This window comes from Oxyura jamaicensis, chromosome 6, assembly GCF_011077185.1.
Source record: "Oxyura jamaicensis isolate SHBP4307 breed ruddy duck chromosome 6, BPBGC_Ojam_1.0, whole genome shotgun sequence".
NCBI lineage: Eukaryota > Metazoa > Chordata > Aves > Anseriformes > Anatidae > Oxyura > Oxyura jamaicensis.
Genome location: NC_048898.1, coordinates 9,367,916 through 9,385,413, shown reverse-complemented (window position 1 = coordinate 9,385,413; position 17,498 = coordinate 9,367,916). Strand labels below are relative to the sequence as shown.

At 41.2% G+C, this 17,498-nt stretch overlaps 1 protein-coding gene across 1 annotated transcript; it reads right to left on the bottom strand.

Moving 5' to 3' along the window:
• Window positions 1–3,099: 3,099 nt before the first annotated feature.
• Window positions 3,100–14,003, bottom strand: LRIT1 (leucine rich repeat, Ig-like and transmembrane domains 1). Its single transcript, XM_035330772.1, has 4 exons — window positions 13,791–14,003; window positions 10,838–11,304; window positions 7,272–7,577; window positions 3,100–4,667 (listed from the first exon to the last, which is right to left on the bottom strand). The coding sequence occupies exons 1-4, from the start codon at window positions 13,910–13,912 to the stop codon at window positions 3,682–3,684; spliced, it is 1,881 nt and encodes a 626-aa protein (XP_035186663.1). The 5' UTR covers window positions 13,913–14,003; the 3' UTR covers window positions 3,100–3,681.
• Window positions 14,004–17,498: the final 3,495 nt, after the last annotated feature.

Here is a 17,498-nt window from a genome sequence, read left to right as displayed (position 1 = left end):
TTTTTTACATTTCTTCGTGCACTTCAACTACTTGCTGTACTCCTTTAAAATCACTTTTGGCACATTATTTTATTTATATTCTGATCGCTTCTTTCATTTTGATAGTTGCTTTTCTCAAGATCCTTTTAATAAAAAGAAATAATTATTTTTTTTTCAGAACAGTTCAGAGCTATTTGGATCCATTTTTAAAACACTATTACCCTCTTTTTGACACCTTATCCTTTTTTTTCTTTTTCTTTTTCTTTTTTTTTTAATTTTACACCAGTCTGACTTACAAATTAAGTATCAAAAAATATGATGGAGAGAGAGGAGCTTGTCTCACACAAAGTGCCCACTGAGGAGTGTCTCGTGCTGCTCTTCAAAGCGCTCATCCCAGGCCCCGGTAGCAGCAGGAGACAGTCAGCACAACCTTCTGTTTAGTGCAGGTGGACAGTAACTTTATTCCTAATTGTTAATGAAGTGGTCCAAAACTAACCAGAGAAGATATTTTAAAATGGTTTAATAGTAAAAGTAGTGAATATTGAACTCCAAGATATTCCTGAATACATTGTTTGTCTTATTGTCAAAACATCTGAAAAATACCCCAAAAGGCAACAAACAGTTCAAAAGCTGACACAAAGAGATTATTAACAGAGGAAACATTCTTCAAGGAAAAAGAAAACATAATAAAGTGTCAAAAAAAAATAATAAATATATATATATACATATATCAGTTCTTACAGCACTTCTGTCCAAGGACTGACTTTAACCAAGTAAGAAACTGTTCCCAGGGATGAATTTTCTCCTTGCTTGAATTCTGAGCCAGCTCCATGCACGTCATGACCAGAGCGCGAAGCTTGCCTGCACTAACCCTGCTGACAGGAGGTGCCTAACACCCTGTAGGTTAAAACAACAACAAAATGCAGTAAGGTTTTTGTCTGCAATGTTACATGCCTCATACCACTGCAAATCTGACCCAAAGCTTCAAAATTTGCATTCCATTCGTTCAGCAGAAAATCAATTTACCTATAATGGTTTGAAATTTCACGTGCAGTTTAGCAAGTATAGGGTTTCTCTTCTGACTGACACCACAGAACACAGGTTTTATACAAACCTATTTCGACCTATTGCCTATCCTGTGTGACTCACCAGTCTGGTACAGAAGGCTTGTTTTGGAGCAGCAGCAGCAGCAGTTGAGCTGCTAAAATATCTTGCCTCACCTTTGAGACAGTGAGAATCACCATATGAAAGAAAAGGAAAATCATTTATTCTACTTGGGACTGCTATTTTTTCAAAGTGCAAAAAATATCCAGTAGAGTCTAAAATTTAACCCATCCACAGTGAACGTCACAGGAAGACCTAGCCTTCCTCCCCTTCCCACAAGCAAAGAGTGGCAGCATTGACCCAGCCAGTGCCTTTCCCATCGCTGACCTTCAGACCCGGTTCTGGAGTAGGCAGGTGCTGCTCCTCGCCAGGACTGTATGTGGCAAATTACCCAGCTTATGCCTCCAGGCAGCTGAAAGGTACATCTTGCTCCCAGTGGACTCCTGCAAACTTCACTTATGTGAAAGTCCTTGGGCAGCTGCTCCACTCCATTCACTGCGTGAGAGCTTTAGGACAACCTTGATTCTTCATCGCTAAATTATCCATCCAGGCCATGTCAGGCTGGGCACCTTTTGCTGATTTCTGCACAGCTCAGAGTGCTACTGCTGCGGATGAGGGCAGCAATCAGGTTCAGTAAAAAAACAGTCCTTTCAACCCATCCCAAAAACTCCTACTGGAAGAAAATTTTCATTCCACCTTGAGGAGAGAGACTAAAAGCAATCCTAGGAAACACAAATGTATAAATAAATAATAGATCTATTACAGACTACCTATTTCATCAATTAACCTGTTGTGTTAAAATACATAATTTTGCAAAACACTATTTATAATCCTAACAATTTATGCAGTCCAGTGAGAGGAGTAGCATGAATTATTATATACAGGGATTGAAAAAATCTCCCAATACAAGAGAATTTCCTTATCATGAATGTAAGGAGAACAGAGTCCTACCAGAAACTATTGTAATGTACTCCCTCTTGCTAGTAGTTATGTTGAGATCAAACGACTTGTTTTTTCCTTCAGGCCAAGTAATCTGACACAACAGAAATCATTCAGGAAAAGAAGGACTTGCAAAGTCCATACAGAGTGCCATTCCAAGAAGTGGATTTTGTTAGTCCACATTGTATGTACACATGAACGTGAGTGGAGAACCTTCCAACACATTTACAGACATTTCAAAACAATTCTAAAAGACCGAGGCTTTATCAGTTACCATTTCAAATTGGCTGGATCCCTCTTGTTCAACATTTGGCAGAACATCCATCATTTTCTTCATGAAGAATATTTATTACATATAGAAAACCACTATATACAGTATTCAAACCTAAGGGACTAGAGTGGAAAATTATACAGCTGGGAAGTGCTTTGTGATAAGTACACAGATCCAAATTCCTGTATAGCTGCAGAACCTAAAGAATGGATTAGTTCACCCATATTAGTTTGTTGTTTTTTGTTTGTTTGTTTGTTTCCCACAGTTCTCAAACATGCAAAATGCTTGAAACCCAAACATTAGCAGTGAGGCCATGCCACTGCTGGAAGTACTGCCAAAGTGTGCCCAGCCAGCAGTGCTACCACCCCATGCCCTGCACAGGGCAAGGTATTTTCATGACCAGACCACAAGTGATCAGCTGAGCCCTTTGGTCTTCACTACCAGTTTTGTCAGTACAACCAGCAGCAATAACAGGGCTGCTCTGGGAGCCTTCTGCAAAAAGCAGGTTTTTCATCATGGTTACAAAGCACACAGTTTTCAGGGTAGGCTACTGTATGATTTCTAAGAACTTGGTTTAGTGGGTGATATTGGTGGTAGGGGTATAGTTGGACCAGATGACCTTGGAGATCTTTTCCAACCTTCACGGTTCTATGATTCTATGATACAAAGCATACTCTACTAATTGCAACACTGCTAGAAAATGACAGGTAGGCCTGATACTGAAAAACCTGGGTGTTCCTGTTCAAGTACATGATAAGAATAATTAGGGCCAAAATGCCATCCCCAAACTTATTCTGAGTTCTTAGGAATGAATTGCTTTTTGCTTCTTGAGTCATATCTCTTTGCACATTTCTCTGAACTGAGAGCATAAAACTGTTGTTATGGACATACTATAAACGGTTGCTGTACATCCACATTTAGCTAATAAGCATTTGATTGCAAAAGGTAAGAATCTCAATCTTAACATTCCCAGATATTTATATTAAAATTATTAAATGCTCTCCTGTTTGTAAACCAAAAGAACCTCAAAAGAGATCAGGTTAAAATACTTAACAAATTGTAGAGCAGGTACTATACAAAACCAAGCAGAGTGTGCTCAGAATTGTTGCTTAATGTCCTCACACTCAGTGTGCATGTGTCATTTTATGAAAATAAGAGTGGTCCAGGAGAATGAGTCCATTAGCACAGAAGCTTTTCATTGAGTACAAAACAGCAAACCCCAAGTGGGGCAAACAACACATTCCTGTAAAGCTTGGGCACCATCTACATTCTCGCATCCTCCTCCAGAGCATGTCAGAGACACACACAGCTTGCAGTGTTGGAGCAGAGAGTCATATATAGAGCTACATACTTCCCATCTATCAAGACAATGACCAGCCTAGTTACTGTCAACAAAAGTATTCGTTAGGTTGCCCCTCTATCTTTGGTATTGCTTCAGAGTCCACACTGGATCGAGCAGACAGCAGCCTGTTAGATTCATCAGGGGTATGTCTAGTCAAGTATTCTCCTTCTACTCCTTTTGCCTTGGCCCCAGGAGAAAGACTTTCAAAGGTGACGTAGGATTCTTGAATTTCCTTGGGTTTCCTCACAAGGCATTTTTTGCAGCGTCTTTTCAGTGCGCCACAGCAGACCACTAGTGTCAGGGGAACGGCAATGACACAGGCCACACTGATGACAACCACATTGATGAGCTTCTGGGTCCCTCCTGCACTGGCAACTTCATCTGTGGAAAATATGATGCATTGCTCCTTCCTTGGGATCAGCCCTTTCACACAGACACACACAATGTATTTGGTCTTTGGCAGCAGCCCGTAAATGGTGACCTTGGTCTTCCCTGGCTCCACATTTATCCGCCGCATGTCTCTCTCTCCAAAGACTGCATAGAGGACACTGAACACTGTTGTGTTCCTTGCCAGAGGTGCCTTCCAGGCCAGGGTGACACTCTGGTCAGTGTCTCCTATCACTCTGACGGACCTCACAATTCGCTCCTGCTCCTGCTGACCAGTAGGTGGGCTTGCTAGCAAGTTTTGGGGGTTGCTATCTTGTGCCCCATCTGGAATGAGGAGGCCCTCTCCAGTGCCTGCTCCGTCTCCCAGAGTAGGCATGGTGGAGGTGGTGATAACATACCTTGCTACAAGCTTGTCATTGTAGGCAGCTGCCTCCATCCCGCTCACCTTCCCACTCCATGTGCCTTTGGCACTGGAGTTGGGGTCATCCGTGCTTTCTGAGTCTGTGATGATGAGGGATATGAATGCCTCTGTTGCCCCCAGGAAGTTCTTTGCTTTACAGATGTACTCTCCAGAGTCAAGGTAAGAGACTACAGGTAGGCCCAGGATAGACCAGCTCATCCCATCGCTAGAGATCTCTTGGTGCACTGCAAGGAAGGAAAAATGTAAAATAAATAGATGATTGCTAATAGAACTACTAACATGTTTTGTGAAATATTAAGATTCAATTAGCTGAATGTCTGCTTGATACAGTAGAATTAGTTATTTTGGCATCATTTATTTTGGCTACCAAGTACATTACAAAATGAAGTAATTCCAAGAAAATGACATTAACACTAAAATTAGTTTATGTTAGGATTTACACTGCTTCAGAGCAAATGGATGTGAAGCATTTCATTCTATTTCCTTCCAACTGATGTGTAACTTGAAAACTAAATTGTGAAGTTTCTTATATTAAAAAAAAAAAGGTGCTTAAAAGCTCTTATGCAGGTACAATATTTAAAAGAGTGGAGGGAGTGGGCTGTAACACAACCTAAATGCACTCCTCTGAGTCACAGAAAGTAAAAGCAGTGGAGATTTTCTTCTAAAATCATATATGGACTAGCCTAGAATATATAAAGCAAAGTAACTGAAAAATAATATCCCTTTTACAGTAAAATTAGGACAGGTTTTTATATCAAGGCAAACACAGGGAAGTCTCATCACCTACCAAAGCAGACAGCTCCACTAAGCAATATGTACACAGCTGAGTGTTGATTTTCTCATCTGGTTTACCAGGTGGCTAAAACTAAGCATTTTTTTTTTGCCTTTTTCTATTTATGCAGAAAAAAAAAAAAAAAGAAAAAAAAAAGAGCTAGAATCATGCAGAAGGGTAAAGCACATTCTCCATTATTTAACCAGCCTCCTTAGGATGAGCATGTACTACCTGTCCTTTCCCACTGAAAGGTAAACAAAGGAGATGTCTGACAGGGAAAGGTAAGACAGGACAAAAACCTCTCCCAAGCCCACATGGGTCAGAACCCAACCTTGGCAACCAGGGCATGTTCCAACAGCAATGAAATACAATAGCAGCAAAAAGTTACCTTTTCCATTTAATTATTCAGAGTTTGGGAATACTAAAAACCATAAAGCTACTGGTCTTCCTACGGCACTTCCTCACACATGTAGGCTGTGGGCTGTTTCTCACTCCCCTCTATTAAGACCACCACTATTTCAGTGATACTCTGACACTGGCACAGAAGCTGCCATTGCTGAGAAATAATGCATATTTTCAGCCAGCTTTTTACTGAAAGGTGCTATATGGGGCACAAAATACATCATTCTCAGTTGTAGCTCAAAATAAACATACGCTTTCAGAAAAGCATTCTCTGTTTTGTTTTTTGTTGTGGCTCTCTTTCAAGTGTAGGAGGGATGTTTGAAGCACGATGGGTAGACATTGTCATTATGAGGAGAGGCTCTGATAAATCCTGCACATCATAAACAAGAGCAAAGACTTGTGAAGATCCCCCACCCCCCCAAGAAAAAAAAAATAATAAAAATATTTATTACAGGTGGTTCCACTGCTGTGAAAGAAAAAAATGCTCTCTCCCCTGTTTCTGCTGCAATGAGCAGTCCAGTAACCTTTTGACACTGAGACCCCACATTTCCCAGTTAGGCCCAGGTGATAGTAGCATTTGGGGGGGATTAGAAGAATAAGGGTTCAGGTCCTGAGCTAAAACTCAAAAGCTAAGGACAACTGCATTGAATGTAGCAAAAATTTCTTCCCTAAGTTCCCCATACACTAACGGACCAGCTCACGTTGCAATTTTGGGTCCAACCATTCCTGTGAACGAAAATCACAGAATCACAGAATTATAGGAATTGGAAGGGACCTCAAGAGATCATCGGGTCCAACCTCCAGATCATCGGGTGCAATCTCCAAAACGAAAAACTGAAAATACTGCTCATAAAGGCAGCAGTTATCCAAAGACTCCCCCCACAAGCAGGGTAAGCACAGAAGAGGAAGCTGGTCAGTATTTCTCTTACAGAACATTTTCCCAAGAGGCCTTGTCAATACATCAGCAATTAATCACTTCTTAGAAGCATGGTATTTTTACTGAAGCGTTGTGTCCTTCAGCAGTTCAGTGGTGTTTTTATTTTTAATATATCAGTGCCTTAACGTTGCTTGTTTGCTACCTTCTTTCTTTGCCACAGAAGATCTGAATCCCAGCTGAATTCATGTTAAATATCCCTCCTCCAGAGATGTTTTCCAACTGATTAATAAATAGTAGCTCATCATTACTGTCAAAGACCCATAAAAGAAGTCAGTGAGAATTCTTTTCAGTGACTGAATAACTAACTAACTAAAGACAGCTTCTTATTACAGCTGGACATATTTCATTCCTTCAGGTCTGACAGTTTGCAGAAAAGCCTCCAAGTAATCTCACCACCACCACAATTGTGAAGAAAAATAAACAACAACAAAAACTGACATCTAATGCAATAGCATATATTTATCTGATGAGATTTACATCAACGTGAAAAATTTTATAGTCTATAGAAAATCACAATGCTATAGTGAATTACACACGTTACTGTAGTGAATTACAGTGAATCTTAATGCTGAACGAATTTATTTTTTCAGGTCTTTTATCAGCAGGAAGGAGCTACTGTCACAGAAGCTTCCATTTGCTGTGCAGAGCATAGATAAGAAAGGTGCAGGTCTAAGTCACTCAATCCACATGTGGGAGAAAAGCTTAAGCCAAACATACCTGTGCCATTCAGTTGTGCCCCATCAGCCCGTCTCCAGCTGAGCTCAGGAATGGGCACTCCTGTTGTCCCACATCGCAGCAGCACGGTGCTGCCCAGGATAGTCTTTACTTTGGCTACAGATGTATGTACAACAGGGCTTTGACACTTCCTTAGCTCAACTTGGCTGAAGAAGACTCCTGCAAGGCTGCGGGGGGTGAAGCATTTCAGCCTGGACTCGATGAATGCTATGTTAGGAGACTGGAAATTTAGGAAATGGACCATTTCATACAGACTGCAGTCACACACCCAAGGATTGTCTTGCAAACCTGTCAAAAGAAACCAGAGCACTAAGTCACTTCAAAAGCACTTTTTGTTTCAATTTTCCAGCAGGGCAAACTGCAATAGACTCCTAGCGTGCCCCTTGCACAGACTGCTTGTGGGAATGCAGGGAGGGTCGTACAATAGCACCCCGTTACTGTTGGCCAAGGTTGATGCACCCCCATAGCTGGAAGTACAAGGGAGAAAATATGGCTTGTTAAGGTATCTCAAAATCTGGAGTCATAGGGATGGGTTCATTTGGTTTGGTTTCCTATGACAATACTATGGGATCTCTTCCTTATACAGTTTAGACAATCCCTCTCACCAGGTATTTTAAAAATATTAGCCAAATATAGTCAGGCCAACTGTCAGGCCTATAATAGGTGTATAGACACTTATTAGACAATACCTATATTGAGAATATACACATAGGAAGGGGTGGGTGTATTAAAGAACATACTCTCATTTCAGAGTCTCACAATGTTTCTCTTTTTCTTTTTTCTGCTCTTTCAGCGTGTGCCTATTGAACTCAAATTCTAAAATAAAAATAAACCTGTGAAGATGGTACTGAAAAAGCAAAATGGGAGCTTGAAGCAATACATATCCACAACGAGAAACTGCTGCATTCTGATTAAATCTGTATGTCAACCTACTTAGAAATATTCGCATTTGCCAGTCTCGCGGACAGTTTCTGGCCTCTAATGACTTTAGCTAGCAGCACTGGCACTAGGGATTTTAGACTGCCTGGCTCCAGGTATGTGCTTGAAGCCTAAGACAGGAGCACAGTGTCCAGGCCTCCCTCCAAGGGGGCTTCACACCCTGTTTTCTGCAGGCAGCCCAAGGATAGGGCTGGCAACTGCCTGAAAGTAAGGAGCACTGTTATCTATCCCTTGATTCCCAGCAAGCAGAAACATCTGCCCACACTACAGTGCCCACTACTGCTGGCCCCTGGAGCACAGCAGCAGCCACCACACAAGCTCCAGCTTTTCAGAAAGAAACAAGTTTTGACAAAAGCACAGTGGGTGCAGCACAAGGCTCCAAGAGCATCAAGGGGCTGCTTGAATTTGCTAGAGTCAACAGAAACACAGGGTAGATCAAAAGCCCCTGATGCCTCAAATGGTTTTAAAGATCCTGCTGACAAAAATCTCTTGCTGAGACCATTGCACACCATCCCCCCCAGGCTTAGAAGGCAGTCTGAAAGTGTTGGGCCTTGGCAGGAGCACACTACTTATAAATGAATATATTTACATATAAGGGGATTAAATAAAGAATTAAAATTAAGAGTTTGGCTTTGGTATTTTATGGCATTTTTGCTAGCTGTTTACTTCTTTGTGCACTAGATAACAATTTACTCCAGATATTCTCATGAAATAATTGTTTTAACTTTCTTTGCTGCCACTTTAGTTACTGTGCAGAACTCATCATGGATTAAATAATCAGGAGAGCCATCCATCATGACACTTTACATTATTAACTCTGAGATCTGTTTTTCCTCTTTCACAGGCGGCTCACATAGGCAATTCTCACACACAAAACCTTGCAGTCTTGGCACAGACTATCAGCCAGTAAGCTACTGCTGAAGCTACTTTCTCTTGAAGCAGTCTACAAGCAATCCCTGAAGAGGATTCACAATGGTGCAATTTAGATGAAGGAAGGGACTGAGCTGACTCTTTATTATTCATGGATTTTTTAATGCCTCCATGAGAAACAGTCATAAGCAGATCAAAATGGAAACAGGCAGCTGTGGCCTCCCAGTCTGATCCTGCAAGGGACATGTGTTTCATGTGGTCCCTGTGGGTGTCAGCTGGATGGGACCTAGGAGGTGCCATGTCTATACATTACCATACAAAGCTTAGCGTTATACTCATTTGCCCACATGAAATTTTTAGGATTCTGGCACAGGCAACCTGTATGCAGCTGGCTGTGCAAACACTCAGGTTGGCCATGAACATCAAATCATGATCTGTTCCTTCCTAACAAAATACTCTTGTCATCCATATTGAATGGAATAACACTTTTACATGTAACTTGACTCTGAAAAATAAATAAAAAGATCATGATCTAGGCGGTGTCTTGTCACACCACAGATGAAATAGGCAATCTCAAACAGCCAGCTTTGGCTTAAAGATCTTGATACCACACCTGGCAAAACAAAATGGGGAAACACCTGCTTCTTTCCTGACACTAGCCAAATATTAAACAATATCTGCTCAGGACACTAAAAGTTTTTTAGATATCGTTTTTTGTTTAAGTCCTGTATCTCTTTCTACTGCAGTCTAGTTTTAAAAGCTGCACCTTCCCGAAATCTATCCACAGAACAAGAGCAGTGGGTACTTTTGGAATGAGAGAAAATGTTTCTAATGAGATTATCAGCAAGTGCCTGAACTCAGATCCATAGTTGTAGAGGCAGTTCCTGCAGCTGCACACACCCCATGGATCAAATCCAGTCAGTGGAACTGGGTCAGCCCATGGCAAATGAAGACAGCAGATGGCAACAACTCTGAACCATCATGATCAACCCGACGTGGATTTGAAATAGCATACTATGGCTAAAAGGCTGAGCAGTAATCCCCTGAACTAGTAAATATACTAAAAACCTCATCTGGGGATACCGCAACGCAGAGGATTCAAGACAATCGTCTGTATTACCCTCTGACACAAAAATGCACTATTGCCCTGGAGCCATACTTCTGAGGAGCCCAGAATTGCCACCAAAGAGTGGATTCTTGTAACTTTATACCTGTATTTGGAGGCAGCACTGTATTAGTGGCTTTGGGGAGACTTGGGTTCAATTCTGTGTGAAGAGAAAAAAGAGACTCTGGAAGCAGGAACACACTATGGCAAACTGGCAGTCCTGACCCAGATTTTATGCTCAGCAGTATTCCTCTTTATTTGGGATTTAATAAGTATCCATCTTTTTATTTAATGCTGCATAAAACTGATCAACTCCATACTAGCTGTTACTAGAAAACAACACATGAATGATGCGCAGCTCTAATCACATTTGTATGCCTGCCAAAAAAGGCAGTGTTGATAAATAAAAAGTCTTGATGAAGGGGTCAATAGTTTTGTGTTGGAAAGACTCAAGCCAGTGATAAAGTTTAGGGTGTAATAAAGTGACTTTGTTAATGTGTAAATGCATTTGCACACTTTATATAGGGCATTAAATTAGCAGTGTATATGCTGCAGTAAGCACAGCAGGTGAAAATGCTATGGTAAGATGTGGAGCTCTTATCATTTTGCTTCCTGCAAAATCAGTCACTCTTACCTAAGATGATCTTGGAGTTATCATTGGGGAAGTAAGGAACAGCCTGCAGGTTGGCCCAGGTGGAAATGAGAGCCTGAGGAAGAGTCATCAGTTTATTGCTAGACAGGTCCAGGTACGTAATATTCTTCACAAAACGAGCAGTATCCGGGGGTATTGAGGTAAGTTCATTGTTGTGTAAATCCAGAAGCCTTAGCTGTGGCATGTCAACCAGGGTTTCCCAGGGGAATGATATTAAGTTATTCCCATCTAGCCTCAGCTCCTGCAAGCGACGGAGACCTTTGAAGGTGATCCTGCTGAGGCTGGCCAGGGAGTTATAGGGCATCCAGAGGTACTCCAGGTTGTGGAGCCCATGGAAAGCCTCCCCCGGCACCCTGCGGATGGCTGTCTTTTCTATTCGAAGCTTGGATGTATCTACAGGGATGTTCACAGGGGTGAGGGTCATCTCTGGGTCATTACACAGCACTGTCCTGGGGGGGGAAAGAAACACAGATGCAACTTTCTTGTGTTTTATGACATTTTTTTCACAAGCTTTATTCTTGTAATTTCTTACTTGCTGATCCCTAAACCATCACCATAAGTACATCAGCTTGCAGTAATTCATATGTACACACATCTTTTGACTGCAGAGATTGCAGCACTCTCCAGGAGAGCACTGTGAATCTGATTCTGGCCCATATAGTGTTCCTGCTTTTTTCTCTTTCAATTTTTTCAAGGGTCCTTATGATAGACAGCAGTGTCAACAGTCATGCACAACAGAGGATGCTAATGTATCTTAAAATACAAGGATCCATAAATTGAACATTAAAAGACATATGAAAAGAAGCCTTCACTGGTGCATGAAGTATGGGATGGAAGGAAGTAACAATCTAAATACAGCACAGGATCTCTGTTCACGAAGCGAGGATAAGAAAGTCATCTCACTGGTAATATACTACAGCAAGTTCTGCTTTACTGTGAAACTGGGAGATTTGTAGGGATGGCAAGAGTCACTTCACTGCAAGCATGTACAGTTTATGAGAGTGAAAGTGCAGAAAATTAACTCTCTGGAAGATACTATACTAAAAGCAAGACAGCTTCAGGGGTTTTAATCATACCTTCCCATTTCACATCTCTAGAATCTCCCTGAAAACCCCATGCTACCATTTTGCAGTCTTCATATTAAAAATGGTAAGTTTAACTTTGCCAAGATACAGGATCGTGAATAACCATGAGAAATGAAAGGAGACGAAATAGGTGTCTCAGCCTGCACTTTAATTTGCCTACCAGCAAAAAGAGAAAGGCAAGTTCTTAACAAAACACAAAACCACCTTGCAAAAGGTAATAGGTTAGAGAGGCACGTCTCACTCCACATGCTAAACAAAATACTTCAAGAAATGTAATGTGATCAGTCAAGTACCATTTTCTTATCACACTGCCTGGCTGATAAATAGAATTTTACAAAGCTGCCAAAACCTGATTGGTTTTGGCTGAAAGTAATTATTCCTTTACTATCAGCAAAAATAAATAACATCCCAGAGTTAAATGGTATTTGAGCTGCCAGTTAGAATTATTAATTTATAATCAAAATATCATTGTCATCCAGCACTTTTATTGTGGCATTAAATCCTACCCACTCTCAGCTGAAAGCTGAGATTTTGTGGAAGAAAAAAAGATATCCAAAAGAAAAAGCCAGAAATCTTCTTTCAGCAAAACATTGTGTAGGTGTGACATAAAATGTTTGATAACAGAGACACTATCACAGTAAAACAGTGTGCTCTGATGCTTCTCAGTGTCCCTAAACTATGTCAGTGAGCACTAAACAACTAATCTATAGGATAATCGCCTTCTACCAGTGAGAAATAGGAATCTTAACAAAAAAAAAAAAAAAAAAAAAAAAAAAAAGACATTATGCTCCTTAAGGGACTAATGAGCATTTGCACTGTTATGTATCTTACCAAAACACACTGTAGGTTTTTCCAGTCACTGAAAGGAAATTCCATAGGGAACTGTGACATTTACGGAGCAATAATAGGCTCTCCTGCTATCATACTCCCTTTTAACAATCGTAGACTATTTGCATCTCTACCACACTTCTTACTGGGAAAGTTTCTGGTATTAAATCTGTAACACCATAAAAGAGAAAAAAGCAGATCCATTTCATTGGGATCCAAAATAAAGGGGACAGCCTTTCATTTCTGTACTGTCATCTTGTCTAGAAAAAATATTTCTTCCAAAGGAGTTATCAAATACTCTGCCACAAAACCTCCTCTACTGTGAACCACACCTTATAAAAATGTAGCCTGTATCTCATTAAGTCAGATCATTACTTCATGATTACACTTCAGAAAGATTTTTTGATTACACTCCTCCAGTGAAGTCTCTGAATAATGGCACTGCATTCCAAAGCAGATGCCCTTCTGGTCTTATCTTCCTTTTTAACTGAAAGTTTCCAATCTGAGAACAGTCTTATTTTTATTACTATTATCTACCTTTTGTATTCACTGTCATCTAGACTTGATCACTTTGCCTAAAATCTCCAACCAAAGGATTTTTAAGTAAATGGAAAGGATTGCAGTTGTTGGTAACCACTATAAACCAAATCTGGTTATACTTCAGATACAGACCAGCAGATCAGAATAAAGCCTTAACCATCATATTCAGCATACAGGCAAAACCAGAAAATGTTGTTTAAATTGTATTTCTTTTTGCTGTTGCACCAGCAGTAATTATGTCGCTTCTGTTCTCACAGAGGAGATGCCCAAACGCTTTCTCTGAAATCAGCTTACTGCGTTTTCAGAAGCTAATCCCCTGCAAATAAAGCTAGAGTGCAAAGCAACTGGAAAAATAATGGACATGAAGTCTGGACACAATATTTTCTTCTTCAAGCATCATTGCAGAGAAGAAGAAAAAAAAAAAAAAAAAAAAAAAAAAAAACAGAAACAGCGGCAACCCCCTGGGGAGAGTATTGGCATACCTGGTTTTCGTCCCCTCGCTGAGGCTGTGGAAGGCGCAGCTGCACTGCGATGGGCACGAGCCGCCCACCCGTGGCAGCCCTCCGAGCATTAAGCAGCAGAGCAAACTCACCGCGATCCACATGGCTACCTGTGCATGGGAAGGACACCTAGGCAATGCGCAGGGTTTCACCTATGGTATCCATTGACTGCTCACATCTTGTTAACTCCCTTTCGTTTTCAGCCGCACTGTGATCTTCCAGCCCTCGCTGAGTCCATCAGATAAAAAAGGATAGGCAGGGATTAAGGATGGGGACTTGAGTTATTTTCATGAAGGTGCTTATTGCTTCCTGGAACTGTACTGACAGCATTACTTCCCTCAGGAAGCCCCGTCAAACCCCACTCCTCAGGAAATTTGTGGCTCTTGCGTAAGAAAAAAAAACAAACATAGTTTTTGTGGACCTGCATGGCAAGATAACTGTTATCTGACCAGGAATTAGGAATAATGTACTTCCTCACAGTGACTTTGGGAATATTTAAGAACAGTTTCTTGTGCTTATGGAATGTAAGCCTCACGCAGAAGAATATTGAAAATATTCTGTAATGATAATATTAAAAGCTTTTATTTTCTTTAAAAAAATCTGAGTTTGACCAATTATTGAACTGTTGAAAACATGCCTGATATTAATAAACAATGAATAACCCACATAATTCAGTTCCTATCAGGCCTGCAGGGCTGAGCACTGTGCTCTGACATGCTGACACAGCAACGCCTGGATAAGGGACCATTTTGGGGAATGCCATCCAATGCAGAGCCATGGCAGAGCTTCTGGAATACTAAGAAAAACTCTGCACTATCTTAATGACAGCCCAGGTCTGGACGTCAAACTACTTTGTCCTGATGGAGATGACCCATGTTTTCAGCAGTCTTCATCTGACCCCAGAGAATCCACTACGTGTGAGAAAAATGGAGCCCAAGTATGCAAAAATGTAAAGCTTAAGAGGCTGCTATTTGAGATGGGAACAGAATTCATCCTAGCAAGGACATCTCAGGCTTACAAGGGCTATTATTTTCTGATGAGTGTGAAGGTATGTAAATCACTCACACCACAAATGCACAACACTCCCTTAAAAGTAAAAACCTCTGGAGAATCTAATAGCTGATTACTTTCAAACGGATCAGATTGCTACTCCCCCTCTTCCCAGCCAGACTGTATAACAGCTTTGGCAGAAAAACCTACCCCTATGTCAGACTCAAAACAGAAAGCACAGGTTAAAAACATAACAGAAGTGAGGAGTGATTAAATGGAGATAAACAGCTAGCAATAAAGCAGTAACCTGACACAACTCTTCAGAGATGCTATAGGAAAATGTTTCACTTATGGTTCTGGAGTGCAGGAAAGCCACAGTGCCCAGCATTATCACAGGGGAGAGTCCCAGATGCCTCATTCCAGCACAGAACAAGAGTAATTCGATGAAAATCCTGGACCCCATTAAATCAATAGGAGCTCTGCTATCAGATTCTGCCAAAGAAATGGGGGGTTGGGATCAAACGTAGCTGGCTGAGGCAGAAACCACCTGGCAACCCATTGGCCTTTCCAGCCACTGACCAGCCACTTCCTGGCTTCCCTCTTCTTTACGTAAGGTCAGAGGAGAGAGGGAAATAAATTACAACCACAAAGATTTTCCCTAAAGATTAGGCTTTCTTGGATCTTAATTATGGTCAAATTGATCAGAAAAAGTGCCCATCACAGATTCTTCTGCCCTCCTAATATAGATGACTATCTAATTTCAGATTTCCCAGGGTGAGAACTACAGCTCTGCACCTTTTTAAAAGTCTGGTTGTACATACAGCTGCCCTTCTGCAGAGATGCATGGGAGAATCAAATCATATGAACTGCCAAAAAAACAAGGAGGAAAAAGGAACAATCTAGCTCAAAATACATTTTATAGTAGGAAGGAGGGAAGGAGGGAAGGAGGGAAGGAGGGAAGGAGGGAAGGGAGGAAGGGAGGAAGGATGGAAGGGTGGAAGGGAGGGAGGGGGGGAGGAAGGGAGGGACGAAGGGAGGGAGGGAGGGAGGAGGGAGGGAGGGAGACCTTTCAAAATGTAAAGCTTCCACCTGAGAGTGCTATGAGAGACAGATGTGTTTTGAAGAGCTGCTGTGGATGTTACTCCTCAAAACTCAAATCTCTTTGTCAGCCACGCAGATCTCTGAGTCAATTTTTTCTAGTCTTCCTAACTTGCAGTCCCATGGAGGAAAAGTAAGGCATTCACACAACCCAAACTTGTGCAGCCATCTTAGATCCCTAACTAGACTGACTGGTCCTAGGTAGCTGTAAAGATGGTCGGGATCTTTTAGAGCAAGTGCCACATAGACCACCTGAGCTGCCTGTTGCTGAAGTTGGTCTCTGTTCCCACTGGAAACAGAAAATTGAAAGAGCCCAGTTCTTTGGCTAAGCCGGCTGCAGAAGGCTACATGGTATAACTACCCTCAAGTCTCCCCTGCTTCCCCACCACCACCTGCTCTCCTACCTGGGCTGAGGATCTGCCTGTGCAAGGAGGATAAACTTCTGAGGTAGCTCCAGCTCGAGAGTTCACCTCCCACCTCTCCTTTCCAACATTGCTCCCCATTGCAGACCTGTTGCTTTTGGTTTTCCGTTCAAATATAGAAACAGAAGTTACTAGTCAGAAGTGCAGCAACCTGCACATACCTCTTCCAATACACAAACTGCCTGAAAGTTAACAAGTATGTATGTTACTGCAGCTGAATAAGACATTGCTTACCATGATTTTTTGTAGTATTGTTGTTATCATGCAGAATTCATCCTGTGTTTTTCATTAGGATAAAATTACACTGGGAATTTTTCAATAATTCTGGGTAATGAACTCTCAGGGTTTCAAGGTAATCTAGATATGGTTTGGGGCTAAATATTAAACAGACATTTTATAGTGCCATAGTTTCACATAAGCTTGTTTCACAAGTAACTCCAATAATTAATTAAGGCTTGTAGAAATCATTTACTAAGAGGATGGCCCAAAGGATTATTTGTCTCCATACTATTTTCACATTCTACATTTATTGTTCTTCAAAGAGAAATTCAAGTATCCCATTATTTATTTCTGAAGAGAGACGAATGTGACGCAGTGCTGCTCTTTAAATATCCATAGTTGTTTTCTCATCAACTTCCACTAGGTCCCATTTCTAGATTTAATGATTTCTCAGTTCCCTTAATGTTCTCCGAGCTCAGACCAAGCTCATTGTTCTTTTTTAGTGCACTCATTGGTCAATGTGCCTTGCTGCCCAGGACTCTGCCTCAGCTCAATATTTGTAGTATTGACTGAAACATCTCTCTCCCCACTCAAGTTAAATTCTACTCAAAAAAGCAATACCACATAATTAACCTCCTGTCTCTAGTGTCTTCAACGCATCTCACAAAGTGGTTTCCCTCCACTGCAGCTCTGGAATAACAACCTTGTAGATAGTAACCAGTGACTGTATGATTTGCTTTCATTAGCCTCAATTTTGCCTCACAAATGAAACACCTTACATTACAACAAGATACTGGGAGCAGTAGAAGTAAACTTAATTTATAATAAACAAGAGCAAGCAAAAAAGCATGCATTAGCAACTGCTAATGCCACGTACTTTGTCAAGAAAGCTGCTATTTAGTTAACACAACCGACTTGCCTCTGAACAAGAAAGAGAAAGACCTGGTGGTAGGCTGAAAGA